Here is a 26,092-nt window from a genome sequence, read left to right on the forward strand (position 1 = left end):
ATATTTGTACGACTGTTTTTGGGCATGTTTTATAATACAACATCAATATTAATATTATTATAGTTATTATTCTTCCATTATACAGTATTAGTTAGTATTGTAGTGTTCCGATTTGAAGGCTGAGCGAGTCAGTGTAACTAAAGGCACGAGAGATATGACATCTTAGTTTCCAAGGATGGTGGCACATTGACAACGAATGAAATATTTAATGTTTCTCACAATTGTGCAATATGTGACATGTTACTTTTATTGTACTAAGCTTTAGAAATAAAGGAGATGAAAGGAGTTAAATTTAAGATATTGAATAGCCAAGATAACCCAGAGGACAGATATGGATCTTTACTGAAGTAGATTTCTAAAGTAGAAATCTGGATGAGCACCATTGATGCAAAAATGTTTTCATTTGTTTAATTTGTGTTTTTCATTTTTGACATGCTTAGTAATGAAGGAATACATAGTAACATTACTTATTGCTATATATGGCAGTTTGAAGCTAATTTTGCCAAATGGCATACGAACCATATGGTGTAACAAGGTTTTATCCTTTTGCTTAAGAGAAGTGGTTTCCAATCAGCAGCAGGACTTATCTCTGGCTGATAATCTGCTAGTTATATGACGGAAACACTTAATTATTTTAATATATGTATCAGAATCTTAAATTAGAAAATTAGGTTAGCACATCTCATAAAAGTTGGATCTGCTAAGAGCATATCATTTTCATATTTCTAAAATCAAAAATAGACTCCAGAGTAACGTAACAAAAAAAAAACTTCTACTTTTTTAATTAATACACTTTCTTTTTAAAACATTTAGTAATAATGATAACCAAAGTTTGATTTTAAAGTATTTGTAAATGTAACATTTCATAAGTAGATTTATTGCTGTAAATTGTGAAACATAACAAATAACACTACTAATCATCATATCACAATGCTATAATAATTCATAAACATTGTACATATTTAGTTTCTAAGTTTTATATTAATGTATAAAATTATACTATGTGGAGTACAATAAAGCATGTAAATAATATATAAAAAATATCTTCAAATAAATTGATGTCAATTTTCATGAATTTCTCAGAAGTTTTATATAAAATGCTCATCATTTTTAGCTGTAAGCCAAAAACAGTTATTCATAATAATTCATTAACATTTAATTAATATGTTCAGTTAGTTATTTATATTGCATATTATGTAATTCCTGTCCTAATTTCATATCAGTGTGTTATATGAAATATAATATCTTTACACAATTTCCTATTCATCAATTTATACTTATTACTAGTATTATTGTATATGATGCATGAAGAAATTATTTTATGTTTAGATTTTTTTAGCTTAGTTTTTTATGTTTTCGAAAAATGTACATAATGTGTAATTCAATAAAATTAGTTGTACATGTGTAATGTGTAAAAAATATTTTTTATTTTTAATATATTTGGGCGTGTTTATTATTTGTTGCGCGTTGGACTTGATAATAAATATGGAGTAAAAATACAATATGATAAAGATAAGTACATACATTTTCTTTCAAAGAATGAATTTCGTATCTTATCAAGAGCACAACTTCAAGGACAATAAGATGTAATTAACCAATGCAATACGTATTGGAGAAAAAAAAAACAAAATCGAGACAAAGCAATTTCGAATTAATAATGTTAAATGGGTGTGTACTTATTCATTTTAATTAACTCATTTTACATTCAAGGCCGCAGCAATCGCGTGCTGTTTATTAAAAATATGCTCACTATAAAATACTTCATGCCAATTTCATACAAAATTCAGTGCGGCGACTAAAGTGACATCGAGCACCAAATATCGTATGCGAATGACGATCCATGAACCGTTACGAATTGCTCATAAGCACGTGAATCATTCGCGAACCGAAATAATTGGTACAAACAACCTGATGATGAGAAAAAATAGAGTTTAGAAAGGTCCCCTACCTTGTACACATCTCCGTAAGTGCCCGAACCGATCCTCTGAATGAGCTCGTATTCATCTTGAGGATTCCTACGCGATATATCCGAGCTTAAAACACCACCACTATGCGCCATAATCACTAGCGTACACTAATCTAACATTTATTTACACTTTCATCTCATTATTCACATAATTATAACACAAAAACGTCGACAAATTAATTATTTTTTACACACAAACTAGACATCTCCGTCTGACGTCTGACACCACAGAATAAATAATGTCAAATATCCTCTCATTTACGATCTATGAAAAAGTTGCCAGTACTAATATATCGACGAGTTAAGTAATATTTTTCATCATAAAAAACAAAATAATAGTATGTTGTTGTTTTTTTTTAATTCTTGTGTTGCCAATGCGATTTTAACATTTTAAATGTTATGTATTGTGTTGTATTGTTATTTATTTAAAAGAACAGGTTACTGAATACGATGGTAAAAATAAATAATGGATGGTAAAAATAAAAAAACGTTTAAAAATATTAATTTAGCTTAAAATAAATTTTCTTCAGAAACAGTGATTTAGACTGTTTTCACTTACTTAATTCTGAAATTGAAGCTAATTAGGCTTACATTTATCTTAATATAGTATAGTAGGTGCATAAATGTTTCGTGTAGCAATACCGATAAGCGCACACGAAAGTGTTGTCAAAGCTAGACAGCTGGGTAGGTACAAGGTATACGCACAGAACACTTTTACTCAGAGTGGGTGTACGAGTCCTACCACTACAAACTAATAAGATGCGCAGGTGCTAGATGCCACATGGACGTTTAAACATAGTTCAAACTACAAAAAAAGGGTTGCCAATTATACGTTTATGACATTTACTACAAGACTAAAATAATCGTGTAATTTTATGAGCACAATACATAAACGATATAACAGCGGTGCACCCCTGGTACATAATTCTCTGAATTTGGGTCTCTCGACTGGGTCAGCAGTCCTGGCAACCGGGGGGTGTGTTGTAAGAACGACTTATTCTGTCGCAGACTTGGCGATGCTATTAAAATCGGAATGCTCTGCATTGGTGTGTCATGTACATGTATCTCGATTTCGAAATCGAGAACGCCTTCATCGACACCCTCAAACTAAAGTCATCGTTATTCCTTCCTGTCCCTTACTTTTTGGTAGACGTTTTAAAGATTTACAAATCTTTCGAACATGATTCCAATATGTCATAATATTTATGTATGTAATATATAGTTTGCTTTGAAAATCGGGATCGATAATTTTACCTCGAATCGCGATGTAGACAATCGATTTATGTCAAAGTTTCTTAAGTAAGATTAAATGTACTTTTAATGGGTACCAGAGTACACTATTCATCAAAATACTTTATTCAACGTAGAAGCATTACACTGACTTATTGATAGTCAAATTAGAAACTGCCACCAGCATCCGATTTAATTTTAAAAAAAATAAAGTGAGTCATTCTATTCCATATACATTACACACAATTGCTTCAACACTTTCAAAGGTCCCAAGGCTGGCTCTATTGATTTCCAATTTTTTTATAACTTTCGTTGTTAAAACTTGCTAAGCGAACTAAGCTCTTGTTCGCAACTCAACTCATCTTTTCTATCATCTTTACTAAATAATTATTTCATCATACTCTGATCTCCTCGTCCTTAGATAGAGTCCTTTTTAACACATCTTTCCTTACCTAACAAATCCTGACTTTTGCTTTCATTATCTATAGCCTATGAATGTTATAAACTAGTTCTTTTCCTGGTGCAATTTGGCTAAACGTCAAAGCCAGAATAACCAATCTAAGTTTAATCTGAATGTTCGTTAATCAACGGCAGCCGATGAAGCAATAGTCAAACAATGAGCTGCCAATATTGTAAAACTAAGTCAGATTGTAATATATAATATTAGATATGCTACGAATTTATATTAAATTTTTTCGTGTCTTGAGTCTGTCAACTGTCAACCAGTATTTTACAAACATAACGCCATAATAAAACACCATATTTGTACATAAATACTATATCATGGGTGATTTAATAAAACAATGAACAAATGTTAAAATGGTATATTTATTACAATCCAATATCTCGGCCGGCATTTGTGTAACATGTTACAAAATTTGTTTAACGCCGACACTACAATAATAACTTCTATCACTTTATTATAAAATTATATAATCTTTTGGTTCAATCCATTTAAGTGCACTTTTACATACATTACGACTTACTGACGTAGTACTTATCTCAAGCGAATGGAAATTTTTAATTTCCTACCAAATATTCACTTCGCGTCTATAATGACTTGCCTTATTATGCTGTTTATATGAAACAAGCTGTGATAATACCTTTTCCAATACGAATAATAGGAGACCTGCCAATCTATTTAAATTTGACAACGTATACAAACTGATATTTTTATTACTAATTTTGGTATTGGTCTTTTCAAAACAATATTAAATATTGATTTTTCATGAACACTTTTAATTAGGAAAAATGATGATAACAAAGTGATTTATATAGTAATTAAAAAATATACTTTTTGCATTTTAAGAAAAGTATTCAAGAAAATAGAAAAAGCATCGAAATAATCTTTTACATAAAAGAAAATATGTTATTAAAAAATTAAAATATTGGAGAATTACATTGCAAAAAAAAAAATTTTTGTTAACTTGTATTCTGTTATTAGTCTGAATTGTAATTGGCAATACAATCAACAATCAGTTGCATTCAAACTTGATTATTGTTGTTACTTAGGGATAGTGTGACCTAGTGATTATTGTTGGGATGCTGTTATAATTCTAGAATCGAATAACATACCATATCAAATCTCTTTTGAAATTCATATTTTTTACAAAATCAATAATTTTACATGTTAAACAGATATCTTTAAAGAAAATTACATTTCAATGTTTTCAAATCAACATAAGATTACATCAAATTACAATATTTTTGATATAAGTTCAATTAATTTTTTTTTTTTATTTTATAATCTAAGTAAAGAATTACCACAGCTTGCTTATTAAATCTATAAATACGAGTATATTTCACATTTTTTTGATAATATTTTGTTTAAACTCGTACATGTTTAATTATACAAATGTTCCAACGATAAAACTGGCAATACAACAGAATTATTGCATGATAAAATTACATATATTTATGCAGATGTAACAATTTATAAAGCATTTTCTCATATAAATGAATCAATTTATCAATATTATTGTTATTGCTTTTAGTCTTTGTAACGGTATATAAATATTGTGACATTTCATCCGTTGTGTTGCCTTTATAAAATTTTAAATATATATAATATATATAGGACATATTTTTATTATATGAACACACTTTTATACCATACAAGTCGAAGACACGAAATTACATTGAAAAAGAAATTTAGCAAATGATTTTTTTAAACACCAATGATATGCCTTCAGCTATCGACAGTGGCGTATTTTTTTGAGATTTTCCATAAATTATATTAATTCTTCCACCGTTTTTTTTTGTACTAAACACTAAATTTATATACATCGAAACAATCAAACAATTGTTATTTGGTAAAAGCGCTTAAAACAATGGAGGAAAAAAAATTGAGAAAGTACAATCAAAGAAAATATTGTGTTACAAGATACATAAAAAGGCGTGCGTTTTTTTATATAAATTTACTCAACATTTTTAAGCATGCTTTGGCACTTTCACCATACACAAAATTATATAATTTGGATAATTAAATGGAAGTATATGTAAAAATGTCATCATTAATGATAATTTACAAATTTAACCTATTAATCTACGTTCAAACAAATATACACACACAAAACTATTTTTTTTTAAACAATAGAGATCTATAAAAACCATTTTGATGCTTTCTGATTTAAAATATAGGATTATAAGATTAAATTACGATAAATCTTAAATTCTAATTGTTCATTATACTTTGAACAACGAATTAGAATTTAATAAATCATATACGCCCAACATTTAATCAGAAAGTCGTTGCCGGATAATTGAAATAGAAATTAATTTCAGCTAAGGGATGAAGTGCTCAACCACACATCAAAATTACCTATTAATTAATTATTAATTATCTATTCAAAATACATAATAACCAACATCAAAGAATTACTCTAATGGTAATAATAAGGAAAAAGAGTGACTTAAAAATTAGTAGTAACATTAAATAAAAGAATTAAAAAAAAAAAAACAGTTTACTGTTAATTCATTTCGAACTAGATTGGAGCAGCTAACTAGAGAAATATAACTTACTCTTTTGAATAAATAATCTTTTTTTTACTAAACTATGCGTGAGCAAGCGTCGTTAATTTTTTTTCATTAATTACTGCATCACTATCTGTCTCGTTATTTGGAATTTTTCGAGGTTAAATAGCTGAACGCCATATTGGAATTTTCGAAACTAGATAATATATTTAGTTGCCAGACGGCGTAACAGACTATAAAGGATAATGAAATTGTCTATAGTTGATAACGGATGGCGTTATATTTAATTTTTTTTTTGGAAAATTAAATCGAACTTACTTGTGTAGGAAAGACTTTATTTCACCTACGATTGGCGCGAGTTCTCGTGGTGCGGGCTGGGGGCTTTTTCGCTTTACTCGTATTCTTCTTCCCTTTAAGGTTATTTTTTCCTTTGGCATTAGAAGTTTTGGATCGATTGCTCTCGATCGAGTTAACTCTTCGGTCGGATTCGAATGAAAAAGCTGGTATGACGCTCTTGACTTCGGAGGGAGAGAGGCTTATTTCCAGGCGTCTCCTTCTCGAACGAGTCATTCTAACGTTTTGTGTGTCCTGTAGGTCTAATTGTAATGGCTCTAAGGTTCGTTTTGCTTTAGCAATCTTGCGCGTTTCAGTTTTCTTTTCTGCACTCGCCTTTCTCGACTGTCGGCCGTTCTGGCCCTTTTCTCTGAGAACCGGCTTCTCAATTTCCTCGTACTTACGTTTACGAGTCGCTCTAGTGACGATAGTTTTATCGTTTTCGATAGACTCTTTGGTTGTCCTAGATTTCTTCGTGTCCGCTTCCGGAATCTTCTTGGGCCGTCCCCTGCCACGTTTCTCTGGTGTTTTATTTTTCAAGTCTTTAGTGTCACCGTTGACCTTTTGTTTTTTGGCGGACCGATCTATTTTTCTGCGCTTCCTCGGTACTGGCGATTGTGACTCTTTCTTCTTCCGACTCGTCTTAGGGAAGGCGACTTCCGTGTCCTCTAAGCCCTGACTGCTTTCTATATAAATATATTCGTCTAGCTTAGACCTAGATTTACCGTATGTCTTTTCAACCGGTTTAACCGAGGGTATATCTTCGTTGATGTCGAAGCTCGGTTCGTCAGCCTCGTTGACGGGCGTGACTTGTGTGTTGGCCTTGATGAGTTCCACGTCATTTTCTATGGAGTTTTTGTTCATTCGACTCTTGAGGTTGTTTATCGTCTCCATGAGCGACGTCTCCTTGCATTCCTCGGTGTCCGTGCTCGTTTCCGTTTGCCTAGATGTTCCGGGCTCGGAAGTGCTCGATTTTCTTTGTTTATTTTTGCTGCGACGCTTGTAGAGATCAGCTTTGGTCATATCCTGCAACATTTTTTAAATTAATTAAGTTTTAGGATTTGGTACATATGATGAAAATCTATGCTGTAATGTCTTTTACAGCTCTTTTTGTGAATCTATAGGAAGAAAGTGTAAATTTACGTCAATAGAGTTCAGTGTCCTAGTCAAGGATGTATGAAGTAAACAAAATTATGATGTTGGAGGCTGATTCGGGGCGCGCATACAAAAATATATAAAAAAAACGTAACGTTTCCACCACGTTGTAAGCTTTAAAATTTCTCCTCAAAAAGAGAGGAGGTATTAGCACAGCGGTGGGCTATGAACAGCCGTTATTTCTTTTTTACTTAAAAAAAAAAAAATGGTGAATGTCAAATGAACCTGAAGTTTGAAGTTGTTTCCATCTTGGATGTTAACTCCCAATTCTTGTAGTAATTCGTTGACAGTCAACCTATCAGCGGGCTCCACTGCGAGCAAACCCGACACGAGGCGCTTACTTTCCTCGGATATGCTGTCCCACGCTGGACCTGTAATGTTAAATACATATTTATAAATAAAATAATCAACATCGATTACGTATTTTAATTTATAAATTAAGATTAAGATATAGATTGTTGGTTAAAACAATCACGAAACGCACAAATAAATTATCATATTCATTAATGTTATAAACATTCGTTCATCTCAAACTCAACGGAAAAATCGTGATGAAACCTGCATGTGTCGAATCTATTTCAGTGTATCCAACGTCTTGCATCGAATCAATGTGAACTTCCAATTCTGGGGCTTGAGGAAGACGATGGGACTTCTGCCCGGCGGTGGAACAAAAGGCTGATGCTTTTACTTTACTTAATTAATAAAAACAAATACAATTGCAATACAACGCGAATAAACTAATTAATTCATAGCCCGAAAGTTATTGTTTTTATTATTTACAACAATATGTTAATAATATATAATATATGCTGTGGTCCTTCGAGCCGGATTCTAATGGATTGAAACGAACGAACTTTAAACGATCTTTGTATTTAACAATAATTTTCGATTAAAAGTCTCACCTTCCATGGTAAAGCTGCCGCTCCTGATCCTATCCATGAAAGCCGTGACAGGTTCCTTCTTGGAGATAGGTTGGAATGGTGCCTTGCCGCATAGCAGGCAGTACTGAAAGGAATTATTTGAATTATATAAAATCTTCTTTATGCTTAATCTTCCTCAATGGTAATAATCTTCGAGTTCTTTAATATATATATAATTTTTTAATATATAAATATGTCTACTGATTAAATTACTGTCATGTGTTTCTTACATTATTGACTTTAATCATTTACAAATTTTATAGTAAAATACGATAATTATAAGCTATTTTTTGATTTATTGAACATATTATTATTATTAAAAAAAACATGAAATCATATTTTTTTTACATCCCTACTCTTGTTTTATTCTCTGTATTAAATCCGTAACAGTGATCGGGTCCAGTACTTACGAATATGACGCCCAGACTCCACAGGTCACAGCCTGCGCCGTAGCCCGCCGCGCCACCGCGCGCGCACGATACCACCTCGGGCGCCGCGTACGGCAGGCTGTGGACAAGCGGGTTACGTCCCTTATTGACTCATTCTCGAATGATTTTGCATTACTTTGTACATGTTATACATTATTAGTAATTACTCAAGTTAAAATCACTAGCAAGTCAAAATAAAATAAAATCTAATGGAATCGTTCGCGTCTTATAAGATAGGTAGGTACCTGAAACACGGCGTCATCATCCGCTGCCGTTCGTCGCATTCGGGCAGCCGTCTCGCGAAGCCGAAATCGACTACTTTCACCTTCGCTTCGTTTAAGCGTGTGCTACTCAGAAGAATATTCTGTTAAAAAAATTAGATTCATTTAGATAAGTAACAATTTGATGTACGTTAATCGTTTTATATATATGTATATATAATAGGAAGGCGGACGAGCATATGAGCCACCTGATGGTAAGTGCCGCCCATAGACATTGGCATTGTAAGAAATGTTAACCATCGCTTACATCACCAATGCCCCACCAACCTTGGGAACTAAGATGTTATGTCCCTTATGCCTGTATTTGGCTCACTCACCCTTCAAACCGGAACACAACAATACCAAGTACTGCTGTTTTGCGGTAGAATATCTGATGAGTGGGTGGTACCTACCCAGACGAGCTTGCACAAAGCTCTACCACTATAATTAGTAAAGTTATTTAATTTTATTATTAAATTTGGAAAAAAACTAATTTGAACAAATTGGTCCGAAACAGGAAGCGTGTAAGTTAGTTTCAGGACAGTTCGGATTTACAAAAAAAGCCTAAAATTGTAGTCGTCGAAAATGTAAAATTGTAAATATTCTATTGATTTGTCAATTACTAAAAATCTACATTTTTGTCCAGTTTTTATATTCGAGAAACGATTTACCTTACGGACGCTCGAATTTATCGTCCCAATAGAAGACGTTCGAGAAGTTTAAAAGTTTTACACATATGACATTCGGCCTCCGGGAAGAGTCGGGTTGGGTATCGCCGTATACCCCCCCCCCCTTGTCCGTAACCAGCGAAAAAAAAAGTAAGCCGCGGCTCCGCACCTCGGGCTTGAGGTCGCGGTGCACCACGTGTCGCGCGTGCATGTGCCGCACGGCCAGCGCGAGCTGCACCAGCACGCGGCGCGCCGCGCGCTCGCCCGCGCCGCCCGCGCCCACCAGCGCCGACACCTCGCCGCCCGGCGCCAGCTCCGTCACCAGGTACGTGAACGCCTGCGACACCATGGGTTGCGACACATTATTGTTTGGGAAGGCAAATATATGTAGGAGTTGGGCATGCGTCCGATGTATCGAAACGAATTCGAAATCCGATTCCCAGCACAGATCGATTCGTATCGATTTCACAAGTTAAAAATCCGATTTCAAAAATCGACCCAGCCGAACCAAACGCCGACGATCTATAGATCGATACCACTAAAACATTTAGAATCGACAAATAAAATCACTGGATATCACCAAACGAATTGCGTACTATGAAATTCGCTGTCTCTCTTTCTAACCGTTTGGAATACAGCGGAATAAAAAGGATAGCGCAAATTTTGCGATTCGGATTTCGATTTGTTGGTTCTGCTAAGGAAATCTTTTACACAATCATCGACCTTACTATAAAGTATTTAAAGACTATATTTGCCACTAAGCGCTCATGTCTAGTAGGAATTGCTCTCAGTGGGGGACACTACGGGCCGTTACTCATATAAGATGGAATCGAATTTGGAACTGTTCGCCGATACAAATGAAACGATCTCACTATCTTGGAATGTATAAGCAGTCTTTGAAATACATCAAAGATAAAAGGGTAGAAGTTCCGACGAATATTATGAAACAACATTATAATGGCCGGGGGTTACTTACATATTTATTGCTGCCTATTGAGAATAGACTGCAATAAATATCGTCTTATCTACTGCTAGGACAAGCTTTCTGCGAAAATTGGAACATTAGTGGGGCCCGGCTGTTATACCGATCTGATTTAAATAAAAATATTCTCACCGAATCGTGGAACACTTCATGTAATGTTATGATGTAAGGGCATCCTTGACACGCTTTGAGCAATTCGATTTCTTGTTTGACGTCTTTTTTCTGCGATGATATTATCTGTGAAAAAAAATCATTAAAGATTAGAAATCTACAAAAAATAGGCTTACCACAGATAGAATTTCACAAATATAAAGTTAAAAGTTAACGATTATCCATTTACCTTTACAGCGTATTCTTTGCCCGTTTGTCTGTGTATACATTTCCTACAGACAGCGTACGATCCGTCTCCGAGGAGGGGCGTACTCAGGTCCACAGCGTACTTTTGGAAAAAGGGCGAATCCTGTAAAGTTAAGTTGTAATTGAAATTCTTCAATGTTTACAAAATAGGGCTCCACTTTTAAATAATAAATATGAATTGTAAAATTTAGTGAATAGCAAAGCTTATGTTACACGCACAAAAAAATAATCCCTGACTTAAAATATGCCCCAAAAAATTTCACATTAAAATTAATAACTCCTTTTTATTCTTACACCCGAATACCCAGAAATGTATTTATTGTAATAATAAAGAAGATACTTATAGCAGTAAATCTCCTAAACAACATAAATAAGCCAGGTGGTTCACAAAGTGATTTTGGTTCTCAAAGTGATTTTATTGTCTTACACTTATCCTGAGTATAATAAACAAAAGAAAAAACAATAGAAAAAAGGTACAATAGAAAAAAGGTATATATAATCTGGCTATTGTTGTATATTACTTATTTGTAAAGGATGAGATATAAAAAATAAAACAAAACCAGCTGAGTTTTTATCGCCGGTTCTCAGGTCTGAGATGTTTATCTCCAAACCGATGGCAGATTTATGACAATCAATAAGCAAGTGTAACGCTTCTATATTGAATAAAGATTTTTGACTTTCACTTTGAAATGACAATCAACAGATACATAACTTATATATATATATATATATATATATATTATATGATACCAACCTTCGCTACCCATCCTTTAAGTTTGTCGTGTTTCTGTCCGGTAGCTTGCATCCATATCTGATCGGAGATTACATTCTCAGAAAAGAGTATACTTGGAGCTACGTATGAATAACCTGCAAGGAAGGAAATGTTTCGTGCAATCATTTCGAAATATGTGAAAGCTTTTTAACATTTGGCATAATTGAAATAGTGTGTGTATATGTTTGTCTTAATGTCTGTACCGAAGAATCTCATACATCAGGGGTAGAGTTTGATTATTTATTTCCGTAAAAATTTAGATTATATTATGTTGATATTATATGGGTTATGGTTTAACCTCCTATTCAAATCTAATTTTAATTTTAATTAAAATTACGAATTATACGATATATAGTACTCCGTTATTCGACATAGAGTGAATAAAGCAGCTTTCAGCTTCCACAGTAATACCAGCGAATATTCTAGATTGTAATTTTTCAACATATGTGCGATTTTATATAGAAGAAAATTTCTCAATCGTATTTTTAATTCTCGAGTCATTATTTCCAATGATCTGAATTAACTAAAGGCAAGTCGAATAAGTTTAGAGTCTGTATACAATATAATCGGCTTTGATAACTTTAAGATTAAAACAAATACAACTAATTTTCTTAATATTCATATTAATATTAATAAAATAGTTAATCAGGGTATTTAAGACGCTTACCGAGGAAGAGCTTGTCATGATGTTTGGGCGCTTGAGCAGGTGAGTCAGTTGGTGGCATCCTCGTGAACTCGTCGGCGAAGTTGCAAGTATCGGCGGCATGTGATAGCTGAGGGACGAAAGGCGCCGGTACTTCGCGACGAGCTACTGCTTCCCAGTCTAAGTTCTGAAATTTTAACTTTGAAGTTTTAACAAATATATTTATTTTTTTAACAATGCAAGCTGTTCATTTTCTAATGTTTAAATTACGGTAAGATAATTGATTTTAACATCAGTGTGTATATTAATTAATATATATTAAATTGGTGGCAGAGCTTTGTAAAAACCCGTCTACGGAGGTACCGCCCATCGGATATTCTACCGCCAAACAGCAGTATTTAGTTTAGGTGTAATTACAGTGTGTGTAATTACAGGCACAAGGAAATAACTTCTTAGTACACAAGGTCGGTGGTGCAGTGGCAATGTGATAACATTTGTTACAGTATAATTATTTAAGCGTGGTGGTGGCCACTTACCATCAGGTGGCCCGTCCACCTACCAATTTCATTAAAAAAAACCTATTTTGGTACTAAAATAATTTTAATGATGTAATGCTTACTTAATAACATTTTTTTTTAAATAAAACCGTGTTCGAGTTATATCAATTTGTAGTCATTACGTAGGAGTCTACAAAATAATTCCCAAACTTTATAACTGACCTGGGAACATAAATCTAACCTGGAAAAACGGGTGACGCTTCAACTCTTCCGCGTCATCCTCTCCGCCGCCGAGGCGACGCCGAGGATCTTTCACTAGTAGTCTGAAATAAGTGATAAACGTTTATATTAATTTTGATAAAAATAATACTTATAAAGATAAAAAATACTAGCAATGCCCGTTTCTAGATAATATTCTAGATAAACTAAATTATATATATATCATTATAAGTTTGTGTTAGGGCTTTGTGTGAGCCCGTCTGGGTATGCACAGCCCAATTAATGAAAAATTCTTCCGCTAAAAAGCAATACAAGGAAAGGTAACGGCAGGCACATGGGAAAAAACACCTTCGTTCCCAAAGTTGGTGGCGCGTTGGCGATGTACGGAATGGTGAATATTTCTTACAGCACAATGCCCATGCGCCTAATTATGAAAATAAAAACATAAATATTTCTCTTTACAGAGGTTGCCTGGAAGAGATTACTGTGAGTATATAAGGCTGCTTTTGCATACTATATGTACTACTTGTTCCTTTATATGTTTGTAAATTGTGTGCAATAAAGGTTTAATAAATAAGTAATTAATATTATTAAAAAAAAATTATTAATGGCAACCGTTTGGACTAAATCGTCATGACAGTCAGGTGATACACCGCAACATAGTATGTATATATATTCAGGACTTACTTCTTAATAAAATCCTGTACTTCCGGACTGACGTCGTTCGGTACCGGGTAGCTGCATCTAACGATACGTTTCGTTATCTCCTGCTGCGTATTCTTCTCCCCCTCGACGGTGAACGGTGACGCGCCAGTTAAGAGTTCGTACGTGAGGACGCCCACCGACCACCAGTCTACCGCCTGCGAACAAGAGAATATGACAATTACGGCATTTGTTTTTTAATTGTATGTGCTTATTATGTGATATTTTCAACATTCCGTTTCTGAATGGATTATTCATTTTTTTTTGTCTAAAAAACTAAATTAGGACATTATTCTTTATCTGAAGCCTACAATTCGAACCTCGAAATTTTATTTCGAGCCTTTAGGCTGTAGTACAAGATACTGTAAAATGTTTCCAGTTTACAAATTCACGCAACCAGCTTTGTTATTTTTAGGTCTATTATGAATAGCGGTTGGTTAAGAGGTCGCTTCAAGTGATAATTAAAGCATGTTTGCTTATATTTAATTTCTTATTTACTTTTTGGTTCTATTTATACACATGTGACAAGGAAGAGACTTCCTCATCCGAAAATACCCGATGATCGCCGAGCGCCTGTCATTTCAAACGTATTTATGGTTTCCGTGTTACAAAAACCTTGAAAACTATTATCACTGCATTGGAATTAAAAAGTTTTAATTATTTATATACAAGTACATATCTACACCAATATCATATAATAAAGGTGAATTGTTTGATTGAACGCGTTAATATCTGCAATCACTGGACGGATATGAAAAATATTTAGGCAATTCCTAGCCAAACTCTCGGGGAAGTTGATTGGTTAACACAACGAACGCCATGTACGATAAGAGCGAAGCAGGAACGTTTATAGCCGCTGGAACCGCGCTGAGCATCTATTATATAATAATAATCATAAGACATAACTAACCGCCTCGTTTGTCATCATGCTATATTCTAAGATTTAGTTTACAGTTCCCGAGGTCCTGGGTATAAATTTAACCTCGGGCTATATACAAGTTTCTATATGTGATCTCTCAAGAACAACTTCTCCATGCCTCGGAAAGCCAGCGTTTATCCTAAATCTAAACTTCCCGATTAAAAGTTAAAAGAAATCTTTCTTTAAAAACTATTACTTATGATGTGATTCAATATATTTCTGTTTAGTAGATTTAATTACAATATGTATATTCAATTCCAACGGCAAGAGGAATAAAGACACATGTTGAATGTTGTGTACACTTGTAATCGATATACATATCAGAAGTTGAGTTTTTCTCTGTGAATGTTATGTATGCCACCATTTAATATGTATATTGTTAGTGTTCCTATTAAATAAATAAATATCTTTGACCTTGTATTGATATGATATCATTGGTCGACATTTAAATAATATTTTTTTTAATGTATAGGTAGGCAGACAAGCATATAGACCGGGCCACCTGACGGTAAGCGGTCACATAATCAAGAGTAAAATTTGAAAACGTTTTGTTTTTCATACAAATCCACCGTACCAGTTGACCTTTAATTTAATATATTCTCAATAACTACTTACGGAACAATCGCGATTGTAATGTAACTAATACAAAAATCACGCGTTCATGAGCTTTTAGTTTTAATTCGATTGTATTTTATGACTAACTCGTCTGGCTGACTGAATCGATTTAACCTGCCACGTACGAATGTCTGAACGTCCAGGGTTAAAGAAAATATTGAGGTTTAAGTCAACGAATCTTCAAGCCTATTTTCCGCCTTTGAAAAGTCACCTCTCTGGGACGTTGTATTCGTTTCTATAATAGGATTGTATAGTTATTTTTAACTTCGCTTATGAAAAAAATGATTAAACAATAAGGAATATTATTCAACGCAGAATAATATAAACGATAAAAAGCTTGAAATTAGTGTTTGTTGTGTTCCAAGTTATATAAATTTAATTGTATTTGATTGATTCTGTAATTAAAATGGTTTACAAGAGTAACTGCCGAGTTTCTTACCCGTTCTTCTCGATAAAATCTACGTACCAGATAGGTGGTAGCTTTACTTTTAATTCAATACTGTCATATGACGATTTAAGAGTGAGCTTTATGAGCCTTTTTTTAGAATAGGTAAGCGGACGAACATAAAGGCCACCTGATGGTAAGTCGTCACAAACGCCCTTAGACATAAGCGTTGTAAGAAATGTTAAGCATCGCTTACATATCCAATGCGCCACCAACCTTGGGAACTAAGATTTTATGTCCCTTGTGCCTGTAATTACACTGGCTCACTCACCCTTCAAACCGGAACACAACAATATCAAGTATTGCTGTTTTGCGGTAGAATATCTGATGAGTGGGTGGTGCCTACCCAGACGAGCTTGTACAAAGCTCTTCCACCAGCCTGCTTGAATAAAGTTTTTTTTTCAGTATTAGCCTAGAGTTTACGTTGAAGTGGATAGCGCATATACCGCTACTTCGATCAAATATTAGAGCGAGACAAAAGAGTGGCTGTATTTCGGCACACGGTGTACACTACAATATCTCCTGCGCAGTTGGCTGATCGTTGAGAATGATCGCCGCGACCGAAACTCGGTCAAGAGTATATAATACTTAGTATAGCTGATAGTGATTATTTCAATTTTATTTACGCTAATTATTGATTTTTTTTTTTTATAGAAAAGGAAGGCGGACGAGCATATGGGCCACCTGATGGTAAGTGGTCACCAACGCTCTTAGACATTGGCATTGTAAGAAATGTCAACCATCGCTTACATATCCAATGCGCCACCAACCTTGGGAACTAAGATTTTATGTCCCTTGTGCCTGTAATTACACTGGCTCACTCACCCTTCAAACCGGAACACAACAATATCAAGTATTGCTGTTTTGCGGTAGAATATCTGATGAGTGGGTGGTACCTACCCAGACGAGCTTGCACAAAGCCCTACCACCAGTACGTTTGTGACTTTAAAGACATGTCACTTCGTAAGATTATCTGTTTTATTTGTTAATTTCAAGTGTTTAATGATAAGTTGACGGTGTTACTATTTCAATAAATAAATGAATAACTTGTCAAGAAATATTGATTTAAAGAGCATCTCTTAGTCACTTGTGATTATCCGAATATTCGTTTTATCAATTACCTATATAATATTTTGAAAACCTATCGAATATGACGTTTATATCGAAATAAACTGTAAATTCATTAAAGTTAAAATATATGAAATCTTTCTAAATAAAAACTTATAAAAATATAGTGTATACGTACCGTGTATACAATTATACATATAATAATTGAATTATACATAATTCATCAATCAACACCGACATTTGATAAGACTTTAAATAATACAAAATACAATCTTACGATCGTGACAATAAGAATTATATTCCTTTATGATTACAGTCAGGAATCGAACCTTGAACGTGTGATAGGCACGAGGTCGCGGCCGCTGTAGCGGAAGGTTGAACTTGCGTGAAAAAAACATTACAAGATATTTTCAACTCTATATACTATACGATAACGCTTATTATCATTTCATTTCATATTTTGTAAGTAGCCAAGCAATAATGCTCTTTAATTCAAGGGAAGAATGTGCGAATATAGTATCGTTTTATCAAGTGGGTCAAACGAATAGCAAAATTTTGGCATCTTTTTCGCATAGTAACAAGCAAGCATTGCAGATACTCCAAAGGCGATTAGGTTGCGGTCAGACATGACGAGCATATTTCTCAACTAAACGTAATTATATTTAAACAAAATGCATGTTTAAGAAACAAAAAATTTTACCATTAGTTATACAATAAATGTAAAATAATCCTATTTAATATTTGTAATGTGAAAGTTGTGTATATTTGCACGTTTGTTACTCAATCACGCAAAAACAGCTCGACAGATTTGGATGAAATTTGAAATAGAGGCTACTTTACACCTCACAAGCCAAGCCAAATCAGTATGCTTGGCAGTATCGTCACTGACACCAAGATTGTGTACAAAAAAGTCGAATCAGTTCAATGGAGCCGGTTTCAAAAAAACATTATACTTTAGAAGTAGTATTTAAATTGTACTAACTAGATTTCTAACATTTTTCCATTTTTGTTACAGATATTTATCAGTTACAAAACTGTAAATTGGCATTGTTAGACGATCAGTAACAGCCTGTGAATATCCCACTGCTGGGCTAAGGCCGCCTCTCGCTTTTTGAGGAGAAGGTATGGAGCTTATTCCACCACGCTGCTATAATGCGGGTTGGTGGAATACACATTGACAGAATTTCAATGAAATTAGACACATTCAGGTTTCATCACGATGTTTTCCTTCACTGTTAAGCACGAGATGAATTATAACACAAGTGAAACACATGAAAATTCAGTGTTGCTTTCACGGGTTTGAACCCACGATAATCGGTTAATAATCCAAATTTATATGATAAATATCGCCTCTCTATCGCTTCGCTTTCTTATCGCACCTTATAAACGTGCCGTATATATAATTCTAGCATTCGCCATGAATAAGCGATATAAATACAACACAGTAATGGTGAATTATCTTCTTATTGTATCGCCGTTTCACAGTTACTATTTACCATATACAAACATACATTCCTCTATTACATATGGGAAAATATTAACAGTATTTTTTTTTATTTGAGTACATATATACATCTATTGGGAAAATCGTTTATTAATTTACGCATATGAACACTGAGATTTATACTTGTGACATAAATGCTCTGTTATGCTTTCACGGCTAAACCACTGAACCGATTTTGATGAAATTTTGTAAAAAGCAAGATTGAACCACAAGAAAGGACATAGACATAGGCTCTGTGCAAGCTCGTCTGGGTAGGTTTCACCCACTCATCAGATATTCTACCGCAAAACAGCAGTACTTGGTATTGTCGTATTCCGGTTTGAAGGGTGAGTGAGCCAGTGTAATTACAGGTGCAAGGGACATAACATCTTAGTTCTCAAGGTTGTTGGTACATAGTAATCGATGGTTAACATTTCTTACAATGGCAATGTCTATGGGCGTTGGCGACCACTTACCATCAGGTGGCCCATATGTTCGTCTGCCTACCTAATAAAAAAAATGAATAAATACTTATTAAAATAAGCAATTGTGTACAAGTCACGTGACGATTAAGTCAACAACAACCTTAACATTGAATTGACGCGACATCATTGGTCGAGATATTGAATAATCCATGATATTCTTTACGGATTCGTTTAAAATGGCTTTACGAACGATTTAAAACTAGTTGCTCTGTTATATGGATGGATTAAATAAAATTTAACTTAACTCTTATAGAGATAAAACAAAAGAGAAATAATTCACATGAATATTAAAAAAAATATACGAAGTTTTATTTGGTAGCTTTAGCTTCAATTTCAAATTTATAGCAGTTTCAATTTCTCAAGGGAAGGTCGTTCGCAATAGATAAAGTAATGCACAAAATAAAGCATATACATTTTATTACGCTGTATTTTGTCGAAAAAAATCCTTGAAACATATTATATATATATATTTCGATTCGTAGTATAGGACACCTCCTTATGTACCAACACATAACTATGTATGACTGCGTGTGTTACCATGGCGTGCTGAAATGTTTAGAAACGCGACCTCGTTTCAACTATTTGACGAAATCACCAATGTCAAATATATTCTTTACGTAAACGGTATATTTGTTTACATTTTTTCCTTTTCGGACATTATATGACTCATTTATACAATTCATAAGTACTTATTATATATACAAACTTATGTGTGTAGGTCTAATAAATATTACAAAATATATTATAATAATGTGACTCGGACTCACGCCCCTTAAGTGTCAGTGCCCTTGGGTTTGAAATTTTTTATTCTTATTATTAATTGTGTTTTCTTAAGATACTTGTGATATCCAGGCTGACAGACAGCGTAACTTAGTAATGGGGTCCCCGCCCAGCAACAGTGCTTTGTATTGATGTATTCTGGTTTTAAACTTATGGGGAACGTCTTATTTCAGGCACAAAGAACATAACACTTCAAATCTCATGGTTGGCAATGCATTAAAGATGTAGGTAACTAATGTTTATACCTTCTCACAGTTGCTTGCATGCGAAATTGAAAATAATATTCTTTATTGAATTAAGTTAATAAAGGCACTTTTGAATCGTCATGTTACAGTATTGATTAAATGTTAAGATTCCAATGTAGATTCTTCCGAGAATAACCGACAAGCAACGTGGACGGGCAAATGTGACACCTAATGTTAAGTGGTCACCACCACCCATAGACATTGGCGATGAAGGAAATATTTACCAGTCCTTACATCGCCAATGCGCCACCAACCTTGGGAACGAAGTTCTTATGTCCCTTGCGCCTGTGGCTCACTTACCCTTCAAGAAATGCTGTTTAACGATATAATAGCTGGTGAGTGGGTGGCACCACCAACCAATTTACATAGTTATGTTAATTAAATACAATTAAATTTATTATTAACCGTGCTTTCCCATTGTTAATAATAAACAAAAAAAAAAAACACAAAGTCCAAATGAACAATGTCGAAATCAATTTATGAGAATATTAACAACCATTATACTACTTAACTATAAACCCAAGCATTACAAACACATCGATATTAAACAAGTAGAGATTTGAATGTAATAAATGACATAAATATTTATCTAAATTTAAATAAAATCATTTTAATAATAATAACTATGTCTTCCCGACCGGATTTCCGTTATGGCGGCTTATCACAAAGACAAGTCACTTACGGACGTGATATGCACAAGTGTGTGCGAAAGAAATGGATAATGCTTACAATGACAATCACTATGGGAGACTGTGACCATTTACTACTACTGGACCTTAAATTCAAGTCAAGTCAAGTCTGGAAATCAAATTTTAGAGGAAAACCGACACAGTACCACAGTCGAAAATATCCAAGTATTTGTCAATTAAAACGCTGTAGCTTTAATCATCAGCTTCAGTTCGCGTTTATTACCATCTATGTACCTTATACCTTATATTCTTTGATTTCCACACAAAGACGTATATATATTTTTTTTATTTATATTTTATTGTATGTACAGTGGACTCTGTATTTCAATTGATAAAAAAATGTAACAATTACTATTATGGATTTTATTACCGGTTCCTGTCAAATGGCTTTACATTTTTTTTTAATTTATTCCAACAAAAATATTAAGATTTATAATTTTTTTTTTGGCATCCATTGGCCTAATTTTTTAATCCTATTATATGCAAATTCAAGAGTGCTTATAAAATCTACTTCAAAAAATTATTCTAAGATTTTTCCTCCCCTCTTTAGTTTTAATGCGCAATTATGTCGTGTTTGTCATTCAATTAATTTATTATATTGTATTAACTTCAAGTTTAAATTTCGAATATATTCTCTTTCTAAATTTAAAATTTCAACTATTATTTCAAATAATTGTGAAACAAATCACAACCGAAACAATCTAAGAATAAAAAGACAGATTCGATTTTTAAATTCGCAACAGACCTTGAAGTACGTTAGGGTTGTCAATTTCCATAAACAATAAATTTTAACGGCATTAGAAAATTTGGTTTTAAAACATTTTCTGTTATTCAATTACTTTTGGTTTTTTTTTGTCCCTTGTGCCTGTAATTACCCTGGCCACTCACTTTTTAAACCGGAACACGACAATACCAATACAAGTACTGCTGCTTTGTGGTAGAATATCTAATGAGTGGGTGGTACTTACACAGACGAGCTTGCACCTTGCCCTACCACCAGTTAACATAACCAGATAATTGTGTGGTTTCATTAAAGACTATCAGCCTGGATTATAAACGTTATTTTTGTGGGTTAAGCAATGCTGTGTCTTCTTCTTTCGAATGTCAAATCAATAATGATAAAAAGAGCGAAATCAGTAATCAACTAAAAAGCCAGTAAGCAACGTTTGTAAGCGAGACCGTGTATTAGTGAAAGTAAAATAAATTAGATTTAATTTATAAATAACTCTTTCAGCATAGCAGCAGAGCATGCTCTGCGCGGGCAAAGCACGCAACCAATTTGTTTTGGGGAAGGGAATGTAACTAATTCAATGATCGTCATGGAAATAATTGTTATTATTCGGTACAAACAAATTACAACAATTTCGAACCATCAACTTCATTGTAATATAAGGTTAGTTGACATATATGTCAATCAAAATTCTATAAAAAAGTTTACACAAAAGTACACGTAGAAAGCCAATAAAAACCAGAGCATTCGAATTTCAAACTATTTGTCCTAGTTTTATAATTTCACATTTGGCAACCCTAAAGTAGGTAAACATAAAATTTGTCGCACATCATTTTTAGTTAAAGTAGGTCAAGGAACGGTAAAGAGAGCATTAAGCGTAAAAGCCTACGTCGTTACAGCGAGAGCGTTACTCAGATAGAACCATGCCGGTCTCGTTTTTCGATAATTTGGTAATAAGCTACTGACCAAATGGTTTAATGCGACGAAGTTCTCCACCTCATTAACAAAATTGGTCACGAATTACCTTATGCATGACATCAAACTAAAAGCCAACCGTCATTTCGTAGCCGCTCATTTTACTATTAATATATCTAAATTACACGCGAATTAAATATAATATACAATTCCATATAACTGCTCCAATTTTCAAGCCCTTTGTCTCTCCATATTTATAAAGCTACAACGTGTCCGCGTCACGTGTTCCGACCGTCTCTCGCAGCGGTCACGTGATTCATAACAAACATCGGGACTCGGTTTCAACAATATATAGGCTTTGTCGTCACGGCGACATCAGCCGAATAAATGATTAAAATAAAACCGATCTTACTTATTAATAAACTTTACTTAGCGGCTGTTTAATTAAACGCTAATTTCGTTCTTTCTGTAATTATTGATCTGAAATTCTTGAGATTCGATAGAAGACACAGCATTGTTTAACCCGCTAAACAACGTTTATAAGTAAGGGCGTATATTAATAACGATATGACACTCATCTACCAAACCTGGCATACTACTCCAATAAGTGCCACTCGACGGACGATGACGATGACGTCACCGATTTCGGCCATGGCGGTAATTCTAAAGAGAAGCTAGCACAAGTGCACTCTCTATTTCCTCACTCTCACGATATGACGGGACGGTAAATCCGACCCGAGCGGAAAGAGTTCCGGCGCAGCATCGACGGCTTTGCGTATTTTTAAAAACCTGATATCTCGACAGAAGAACTCAATAACTTTAGTTTGAACCCAGCAACTGGGATTTGTGGCCTTGTAAGCTTTTTTTTCTCGCAGTTGAAACTTTCAGAAAGGTACCCTTGGGGGTGTACTCGGGTAATGTGAGATTCTTACCCACTATTACCACTGAGATGACCGTCCTTGGCACGGATCGGAGAGGATTACGGGATCATGTTGATAAAAGCTCGCCACTAGACCAATGTAACCGATAATAAAAATTAAAAACCAGTCGCCGAGGGAAACTCACCAACCAAACCTAATGATTATTTCTTTATATTCGCTCGAAAGGAGTAAAAAGCCAGTTTTCTCGTTAAGCAGATACCCATGAATAGAAATATTATATCAAAATAATTATATATAATTGCGTACACAATGTGCATAGCATATTAGTTCCCATATTAAACTTTATATTGACAAATGTTCTCAATATACTTAGACACTGTTTTTTTTCCACGACACATAACCCTCCAAGCAATTCAATTAGCAATTTTTTTTGGCCATTATAAAATATGAAAAGTATTTATATATACATAGAATTAATGCTAGTTTTATATGTTAGGATATACAGACAAGAATCGATCGATTACACGTAACCCGATGCCGATAGAAAACAAGAAGTCGATTTAGCTTGCGCCATTTTAATTGCATTGTTTGCCGGCTTCTGTCCTTGGCTATGTATCTAGAAACTATATATATAGTTATATTAATAAGCCATATATGTATCTAAAAATAAAATACTTAAATTAATATATTCATACAGATTACTTCAAGTGAATTGGGCGTAAAAGCTTGTAATAAGTAATCGAAATACAGAAGTAGAATGGGAATACTATAATTCTTCTTTTATATCTGTAATATTTGACGATATGATGCACGCGTCTTTGTTTTCAAAACTTTAAATAACTAATTTATTGCGAATAAAATATATGTTCTCCCTTTTTAATATCACACTTGAGAAAGAGATAGATGTATGTAATATGTTTTTACTTGTAAAATTAGTTTCATATACATTATAATACCTGACGCTCGTAAGGTTTAGATTGTTAAAAAAATTATGGAATAATGAAAAATAAAACTTCAATATCTGGTGAGCTGGATGGTATTCAAGCCGGTTACAATGTGAAAGATGGTGAAAGTCACAGGTTGGGTCCCGTGACCCTTTGATCCATTACCGTACTCACTCACTCGTTGTACAGTATTGAACGTTTACGAGGCGAAATAGAAATATACGTATACAATCCTCGATTAGAGCAACCCGCGTGGTTTTGTTTTATGATATTACCTAGATATACAATAAAACAAAAATAAAACCAATTAAATTAATAGAAAATATACGCGAATTACAAGTCTATGGATGATTGATTATATAAAAATAAGTTTAATTCGTAGATGCATTGACTTAGTTACGCTGTAAGCGGTGAAGCTGAATATTATGAGACGAGAAAACAATTTGTTTACGAAATTCTAATTAGTTACCGATTGATTTATTCCAATGGAAAAATTATGCATGCATGATAAAATACACAGATATAATTTATCAAACAAATGGGTCGATCGATTTTACCGTTAGGTAGGTTATTCATTTAGAAACGTTAAAAATACATATATTTACATATATATATATGAATAGTCTCGTTACGACTTACCACAGAAGTATTGTAGTAACGTTTGAATCTAGTGAAAACGCGGATCTATTATAATATTTTGTAAAAAAAAAAAATAACTGTAGTACGATGTGGTATGGTCATAAACAGCCTATTAATGGCGCAATGCTAGAGCTATACTTGTGGCATATTTTCATCTGACATATTCAGGTTTCCTCACGACGTTTTACTTTATCGTTCAATACGAGATGAATTATAAACACAATATGAAGACATGAAATTTCAGTGTTGCTAGCCCGGGCTTGAATCCACAATCACTCGTCTACGTCATAGCCGAGTCACAATTAAGTGCATATTATGTTAAAACGAATGACACGTGCTCTTCTGATTTATCTGTCTGTATAATATTAGTTTCATCATTCACACTTGAGAAAACATTAATTTGATATAATATCTCAAGTTGTCAGACAGGAGAACTCGAAACGGAAACCCTGGTGAGTATTTTATTAAAAAGTCAATCATTAATATTTTTAACTAACATTTTTAAAAATGATTACTGTGTGTGTGTTCTTTCGTGTAAGACGGAAACAAAACGCCTACAGATTTGGCTGTTAAGTTTTGATTACGGACAACTGTCTGACAAACATATTATTAATTATTATTTATAATTGCTCCTCAAATGCCCCAGCTGGTGGTAAGTGATCACTAATCATACCACCTTTCATTCATCCAATATCAAAGCGGACCCAATTTTCACACGGAAAATTTACTCTTTGTAACCTTTTCCACTGACACAATTTCCATTTCCTCACTCTATTAAACCTAAGGGATGGCTCGATACAACTGAAGATGTATTTTTACAATCTATCACAAGTAGTGTAACTTAAAGCTTTTAACTCAATTGCTAATGAGGATAACCTATCAAAAAAACTCGATAGCGTTTAATTAAACTTAACTGGTGGAGCTTTGTGCAAGCTCTACTGGGTAGGTACCACCCACTCATCAGATATTGTACCGCAAAACAGCAGTACTCGGTATTGTTGTGTTCCGGTTTGAAGGGTGAGTAAGCCAATGTAATTCAGGCACAAGGGACATAACATCTTAGTTCCCAAGGTTGGCGGCGCATTGGCGATGTAAGCGATGGTTAACATTTCTTACAATGCCAATGTCTACGGGCGTTAGTGACCACTT

The 26,092-nt window shown here is 33.9% G+C and overlaps 2 protein-coding genes across 6 annotated transcripts in view; both read right to left on the minus strand.

The window, feature by feature from the left end:
- Positions 1 to 2,182, minus strand: part of LOC126778429 (mitogen-activated protein kinase kinase kinase kinase 5) — a 43,214-nt gene extending 41,032 nt beyond the window's left edge. For all 4 annotated transcript variants that reach the window (XM_050501948.1, XM_050501947.1, XM_050501946.1 and 1 more), the window contains exon 1: positions 1,949 to 2,182. In XM_050501948.1, the coding sequence (XP_050357905.1) occupies positions 1,949 to 2,059 (111 nt within the window). In that variant the 5' untranslated portion in view covers positions 2,060 to 2,182. The remainder of the gene's footprint in view (positions 1 to 1,948) is intronic.
- A 1,823-nt stretch (positions 2,183 to 4,005) lies between these two features.
- LOC126778428 (ribosomal protein S6 kinase alpha-5-like) overlaps positions 4,006 to 26,092 on the minus strand; it is a 104,822-nt gene continuing 82,735 nt past the window's right edge. For both annotated transcript variants that reach the window (XM_050501942.1, XM_050501944.1), the window contains exons 7-18: positions 14,091 to 14,263; positions 13,426 to 13,507; positions 12,712 to 12,874; positions 12,027 to 12,139; positions 11,256 to 11,375; positions 11,048 to 11,152; positions 10,103 to 10,270; positions 9,251 to 9,369; positions 8,988 to 9,084; positions 8,560 to 8,662; positions 7,883 to 8,028; positions 4,006 to 7,528 (exon numbers count right to left, since the gene is read on the minus strand). In XM_050501942.1, coding sequence (XP_050357899.1) covers positions 6,509 to 7,528; positions 7,883 to 8,028; positions 8,560 to 8,662; positions 8,988 to 9,084; positions 9,251 to 9,369; positions 10,103 to 10,270; positions 11,048 to 11,152; positions 11,256 to 11,375; positions 12,027 to 12,139; positions 12,712 to 12,874; positions 13,426 to 13,507; positions 14,091 to 14,263 — 2,409 coding nt within the window. In that variant the 3' untranslated portion in view covers positions 4,006 to 6,508. The remainder of the gene's footprint in view (positions 7,529 to 7,882; positions 8,029 to 8,559; positions 8,663 to 8,987; positions 9,085 to 9,250; positions 9,370 to 10,102; positions 10,271 to 11,047; positions 11,153 to 11,255; positions 11,376 to 12,026; positions 12,140 to 12,711; positions 12,875 to 13,425; positions 13,508 to 14,090; positions 14,264 to 26,092) is intronic.

The sequence above is a fragment of the Nymphalis io genome, chromosome 26 (assembly GCF_905147045.1).
Source record: "Nymphalis io chromosome 26, ilAglIoxx1.1, whole genome shotgun sequence".
In the NCBI taxonomy this organism is placed as follows: Eukaryota; Metazoa; Arthropoda; class Insecta; order Lepidoptera; family Nymphalidae; genus Nymphalis; species Nymphalis io.